Consider the following 6,991-nt stretch of genomic DNA (forward strand, 5'->3'; position numbering starts at 1 on the left):
TTAAATTTCCGAAGGGAGGTTTAGGATAATTTTTACAAAACAGTTCTGCTACATATTTAAGTTTTTTTGGCAATTAAATCTAATTAAATTGTCCCAAATTTAACAAAAACTACTTTTATTACATGCAGCGTGTACACACGCACGCTACACTAACGCAAATATATCCTTCTTCGTCTTCGCAGTCCTTATCCTACTTCTTCGCATTCTTTCGTCTTCTTTTTTGCATTATTCCTTCTTCTTCTTCGTTGCATTCCTTCTTCTTTTTCGCGTGTTATGAGAAAATGAAATAAGAAGAAGAATGTTATGAATAAGAAGCAGCAGAATATGAGGAGGAGAAAGAAGAAGAGTTTTGAATTATGCAGAACTTATCAGAATAAAAATACACTAAAATTTCTTAACAAATATACATAAATTTTTTAGTTTTTACACCGAAACTTTGCTACAAAAGCACAAAAATATCTTTTTTAATGCTGTATTTTTTTTCTTTCTTTCTTTTAGTTGAATGAATGTAGGTTCATCATTTTTCTAGTAATTTTGCAGCATTATATATTTCTTCTTTTTCTTTGTTTGATTTCTTTTATTCTTGTTAAGAGAGTAAAACAAGAAAAAACTTGAGAAGGTAAAACAAGAAGGAAAAGATGAATAAAAAAAAGAAGATGATGGTGAAAAAAAAGAAGAAGTAGCAAAAGATGAAGAGTTTTGAATAATTATGTAGAACTTATCAAAATAAAAATATACCAAAATTTATTAACAAATACACATAAATTTCTTAGTTTTTTACATCAAAACTTTGTTATAAAAGTACAAAAATGTCTTCTTTAATGCTGTATTTTTTTTTCTCTTATTTCTTTCTTTCTTTTAGTTGAATGAATGTAGGTTCATCCTCTTCTTAGTGATTTTAGAGCATTATGTATTTCTTCTTCTTCTTTGTTTGATTTTTTTGTTTTGTTTTTATTCTTGTTAAAAGAGTAAAACAAAAAGAAACTTAAGAAGATAAAACAAGAAAGAAAAGATGAATAAAAAAAGAAGAAGATGATGATGAAAACAAAGAAGAAGAAAAAGAAGAAGTAAAATATGAGGAGGAGGAAGAGGGAGGGTTTTGAATTATGCAAAAATTATCAGAATAAAAATACACCAAAATTTCTTAACAAATATAAATAAATTTTTTAGTTTTTACATCGAAAATTGTTACAAAAGTACAAACATATCTTCTTTAATGCTGTATTTTTTTTTTCTTTTATATTTTTTAGTTGAATGAATGCAGGTTCATTGTTTTTATTCTTATTAAAAGAGTAAAATAAGAAGAAATTTGAGAAGGTAAAACAAGAAGAAGAAGATGATGATGATGATGATGATGATGATGATGATGAACAAGAAAAAGAAGAAAGAGTTGCAAGACCTGGAATAATTTATCATGGCCTAACGTAAGTAGTTATGGAATGATTAACACTTCTGCGACATTTCATTAGCAAGTTAATGTGCACGAATAATCAGATAAATTGTGTACTTTTTGGTCAGGTTATAGATAATATTCTCCCTTATCTTGAAGAAGGAAGAGTTGGACCTCTCATCGTTGTGCTGAGTTTTGAATTATGCAGAACTTATCAAAACAAAAATAGACCGAAATTTTTTAACAAATACACATAAATTTCTTAGGTTTACACCGAAATTACTTAATGATTGCGACACGTAAATTCAGTTCGAAAACAAACACACAAATAAGACTGAATCATGAACAAAAACATATCTAAATTAATTTTAGATCAGACAACGTCATTAATTTGATAAAAATTTAAAAATAACGATAATAATAATGACAATAACGATAAAGAAAATGACGATGACAATAATGACGATGACGACAATAAAGAAGGAATAAGAAAAAAATTAAAAAAATAAAAAAAAGAAAAAAAGGAGAAAGTAATAATAATGATGGTGATGAAGATAAAAAAAAAAAAACCAAAATGTTAGTAAAAAGAAAAAAAAAATGCATTATTTAAAAAATAATTATAACAACTTACTTAAGTATTTTGGATAGAACTTTATTCTTTCCAAATCTTATACACTTACGATGTCAAGCAGTATAACCAAACTACTAATCAAATTTACTACTGATATGTAGTTAGAGTATACGACCAAATTTAATTTAGTTGTTTCCGTTGCGTGCAACAAAAAAAGCGAAACTCTCGTCGTTTACCTTTTATCACTTTTCACGGATCCTTCTCTCTCTGTCTGTCTCTCTCTCTCCCCCTTCTTCTTCAAACCATTTCTTAAACACTCTCATTGATCACCAAAACCAAAATCAACCCAAACACAAAGCCATAATCTCCCAAAACCCATTTCCAAATTCGAAACTCCACAATTTCATTGCAGATCTTCCGAATCTGGCTCCGAACTCTCCATGTTTTCATGACCATGCCACTCCTTTGACTTTGACTTTGAAACTAGAATCAGATTAGGCAGAGATTCCATGGGTCTCTGCGTTTCAAAGGCTCATTCCGAGTCTCTCTCTCCTTCTCACAACAACAATTCCAAACAAGAACCAGAATCAGCATCCGTCAATGGTGGCAAGAAGTCCCCGTTCTTCCCGTTCTACAGCCCTAGCCCGGCTCACTACCTCTTCTCCAAGAAGTCTCCGGCGAGATCTCCGGCCCGGACAGGGTCGGAATCGACGCCGCGGCGGTTCTTCAAGCGGCCTTTCCCACCGCCGTCGCCAGCAAAGCACATAAAGGCGGTGCTGGCGCGGCGGCAGGGGTCAGTGAAGCCGAACGAGGCGAGCATACCGGAGGGAAGTGAGGCCGGCGGCGATGACGGCGTGGCGGTTGCCCTGGACAAGAGCTTCGGGTTCTCGAAGCATTTCAAGAACAAGTACGAACTTGGGAGTGAAGTTGGGCGAGGGCATTTTGGGTACACTTGTTCTGCTAAGTTCAAGAAGGGAGACCTCAAGGGTCACCAGGTTGCTGTCAAGGTTATCCCCAAAGCTAAGGTAAGCTTCTTTCCTTCATTTATTTATTTTCGAATAAACTACCATACATTCTTACATATTTTATTTATCCATATATGTTATTTTACTAGTAATGCTATAGAACTAACAACATCACAGCAAATTTTGGTCATTACGTTGCTAAACAAACTCAATATCAAATTCACTGTTTGAATTTCAAATGTATTTTCAAATTGAATTTCTTGATTTTTTTTTATTTTCATGAATTAAACATGTTTTTTTTTGCGCTAAATATTGGCTATAATATTGACGGTCAAATATTAATTCTTAAACTTTCTGTTTACTTATTTACATAATAAATCACAACTCGTCTACCCAAGGGATGACTTAAATTTACAGACATTTGAGTAAACGAGATGTGTAAGTAAAAGATTTAAACTGATCTTTTGACAAGTTCGCCAAATAATATGGTTCGGTATTTTAGTGACAGTTTAAGGCTCTTCGTTCCTCCAAGCGAGTGTTAAATACTTAAATTAGAGGCTTTTCTTTTCTCACATACCCAGCCTTCGATGGCAACATTTACATAACTCTATTTTTGTGTGAGTTTTGAAAAAAAAAATGTTTTATGATAGAAAGATAATTTAATTGCACCGAAACCATTGAATTGGATTGGTCAAAAGCTGCTCTGTTGTAGCTGTTGCTGAAGGATGACTTGGGAGTTTATTAGTTTTGACCAAATTTTTAGAGACACATTTATGATTTAAAAAATGTTAGAAGATTGTCAGAATTTATTGTTCTTAACTATTATTTTTAGTCATTAACACATTTTTAAACATCAATAACTAAAAATAATAAATTTTAATAACTTTTTAATATTTTTTTTATGATTTATCAGTTGAATTTGAAAAAGTAAGAGAGAGAAAATAGATAAAGAACAAAAGGTTGACGAATAGAGTGGAAGAAGAAAAAGATTTTCTATTAAGAATTTCTCATTGGTACATTTGTATATCATTTGTATATGGATGCATGGGTTTATGTTGAATCAATTTGATCATAGTGACAAGTATTTTTGAGGAGTATAAATCCGAAAAAATGCACTAAATTTGAAACATATTTAAAATAAGTGGGAGTTTGAATTGCCTTATTTTGGGTTTGTAATGTATTGTAAATGTAAATTTATAATTATAGTCAAAAGCTGCACCGTATTACTTCTTTCTTTTTCCAAAAAAAAAAAAATCCCATTTTAAAAATATACTTTTTACCCCCTCAAGCATTACATGAAGCATGTCTTAAATGATTTTTATATTTTAAGATTTTTTTATTTTATTTTGGTGGAGTTTGATTTCTAGATAAAAAAGGGTGGAGTTTGAGTTGGCTCATTGGCTGGCCATCATTTGTTGTTAGATTTTATGAGCATAAATCTAGGAACTTTCATCTAATTGGTAATTGCTTTAGACCTTTTTAGGGGAGTTGGTGCGTAGTCCTTACAAACCGTGTTTTCGGTTCAAGTTGTTAGTTGGTGAAGACTTTATTTAATTATTTGACCCCTTTTGTTAATGCAGTGCAATTAGGTATCCTCTAAATATTGTCTTTTATTTAGTCTTTAGAAAAAAAATAAATAAAAAATAAGTAATTTTTCTAATTTTTTGAATAACTAGTACGTAAAAGTAGGTATTTAAATTAATTAAATAATAATAAATCTTTAAAAAAATTGACAAAAGACTAAAAGTTAAAGGACAACTAGCATTTTTGTTGTTGTTAATGGGATTCACTATTATAATATTTGAACTGAGTAGATATCTTCGGCTTCTCGGTTATTTATTCTACGCTTTGGGTTGTTTGGGTAATTATAAAAAGAAAAAGTCTAGAGGGCCAGCAACTTTTGTGTTTTGTGGCCAGCATTTAACCATTAAAAAGACTATTGATGGCTAATTGATGGTTATAAAATACAAAATTTGCTGATCCCCAAGCACTCCTCTTATAAAAAATGAGACGACGGCGAGCCACGAGACGATGGCGAGTGGCTTGAACAGAGAAGCCGCCGGAGGATGGACGCCGAACAGAGATAGAACAGAGGGTTTGGGTTTGGGAAAGGGCGAAGAGGGAAGCCGCGGAGGCACCGACAACCACCTAGGACGGCGGTGGAACCTTTGAAGAAGCTAGGGTTTTGGCTTTGGGTTTGAAGTTTTGAATTTTGAAGAACGGTTTTTCGCTTTCTTTGCTGAGTGACACACTGAAACGCACGAAGGAGGGGGGTTTGGGAGGAAGGGAGCGTGACTCGTGGGGTTTTTTTTTTTGAATCAAGCAAAACGGCGTCGTTTAGAAAGAATCGGTTGGTTTTCGGCCCGTTTTCAATTTGATCTAACCAGCTGGTTTCCGGTCAGTTCAGCGATTTTTGGGCAGTTCTTCAATTGGCGGTTTTATGCATGAGACCGGATCATTGTCATCGCTTTTCGATTGGATCGGCCGGTCTGGTCCGGTTTTCAAAACTATGATGTTTACATTTGCTTTAGTTGTCATATTTTGTCTTCTCATATGGTGTTCTTTGAGTTGCAAGTAATTAAAAAAAAATGAATGAGAATGAGAAACACTAAAAATATAAGTTAGTTTTATAATTATGATATATTTGAATATACCTAATAAGATGTGTCAAATTTGAACTTACTTAGGGTTTAGAAAAATGAATGAGGATGAAAAATACTAAAAATGTAAATATAAAATTATGAATTAATTTATAATCATAATATATTTGAATGTATTTAGTAAGAACATGTGGCAAATTTAAACTTACTTGAAGGAATTTTTGCTAATTGGTATGAGAGATTAAGAAATAAAGATAGTAGAGTCTTATGTAGTTATGTATAAATAGACCAAATAATGATGTAGTAAGAGTATTAACATGTTTAATATATATTTATTGTATTTAATTAGTATTTTATGTTTTAATTGAATAATAATAAATAAGAATTTTTTTAGAAATATTTTACTAAAAAATAAGGAAAAATATATGTAGACAATGAAAATACTAAATAATGTGAACAATAGATATATCGGATGTTCATTTCACTATGTGTACGGATGGTTATTCTAATATTAAGATTTAGGTGGGTAATTTGGAGGTGTAGTATGTTTTTATTTTATTGGTGGTTGTTCATGTTGTTCAAGAAAGTTATTGGTTACGTAGCATAATCCAAAACAGTAATTGGTTGATTTCTGAGTTTTGCCAAAAAAGCAAAATTACTGACATAACATATCCATATGGCTTAAATACAATATAGAAAAACTAAGGTATTAATTTTTATACAGTAAGAATAAATAGATAGATAAATTGATGTTAGGTACCGAAATTAATAAGGTAGGATAATACAACTAAAATTTGTAAACAAAAAATAAATAGAACTGAATAAGAATTTGAATAATAATAAAAATTTTATGACTAAATAGTAAAATTATAATTTCTTAAAATATATAAAAAAATTTATAATACTTTTTTATATATTATAAAAAAAAAAGAGAAAGTTTAGGAGTCTAGCACTTTTATTAAAAGAGGAATGCTAGGGAACCGGTAACTTTTGTGATTTGTAGCCATCAAATAGCCATCAATGATGGTTTTAATGGTGTGAGATTGGTGAGATTTCATCCAATGACTTTCTTTTCTTTGCTGGTTACATGCTGGCCAGAATTTAACAAAGTTGCTGGCCCCCTATACTTTTTCTTATTAAAATTTGGCCAGCACTTAATCAGCAAAAGAAAAATGAGTAGTCCTACACCAATGAATGAAATCTCACACTATTAAAAATACTAATGATGACTTCAAATCACAAAACTTACTGACCCTAGGCTCCTCTTACAAAAATAACACTGATACAAAGGAAATTACACATACAGAATTTTACTATTTTCTCTCTTAATTTTCACTCATTAAAAGACATACAAAACTAAGCATATTAATACCATAAGCAATGCTTCCTATTTATAATGTATGTATAGCAGTAACGGTTACAGCTTGTCATTGAGTTGTTAATTTGCCTTTGATATTCAACTTGC

The 6,991-nt window shown here is 31.2% G+C and overlaps 1 protein-coding gene across 1 annotated transcript in view; it reads left to right on the forward strand.

The window, feature by feature from the left end:
• The window catches only part of LOC107626495 (CDPK-related kinase 5), a 9,718-nt gene continuing 4,866 nt past the window's right edge, over positions 2,140 to 6,991 (forward strand). Inside the window, exon 1 of the mRNA XM_016329391.2 lies at positions 2,140 to 2,986. Coding sequence (XP_016184877.1) covers positions 2,471 to 2,986 — 516 coding nt within the window. The 5' untranslated portion in view covers positions 2,140 to 2,470. The remainder of the gene's footprint in view (positions 2,987 to 6,991) is intronic.

Source organism: Arachis ipaensis, chromosome B01 (assembly GCF_000816755.2).
Source record: "Arachis ipaensis cultivar K30076 chromosome B01, Araip1.1, whole genome shotgun sequence".
Taxonomy (NCBI): domain Eukaryota; kingdom Viridiplantae; phylum Streptophyta; class Magnoliopsida; order Fabales; family Fabaceae; genus Arachis; species Arachis ipaensis.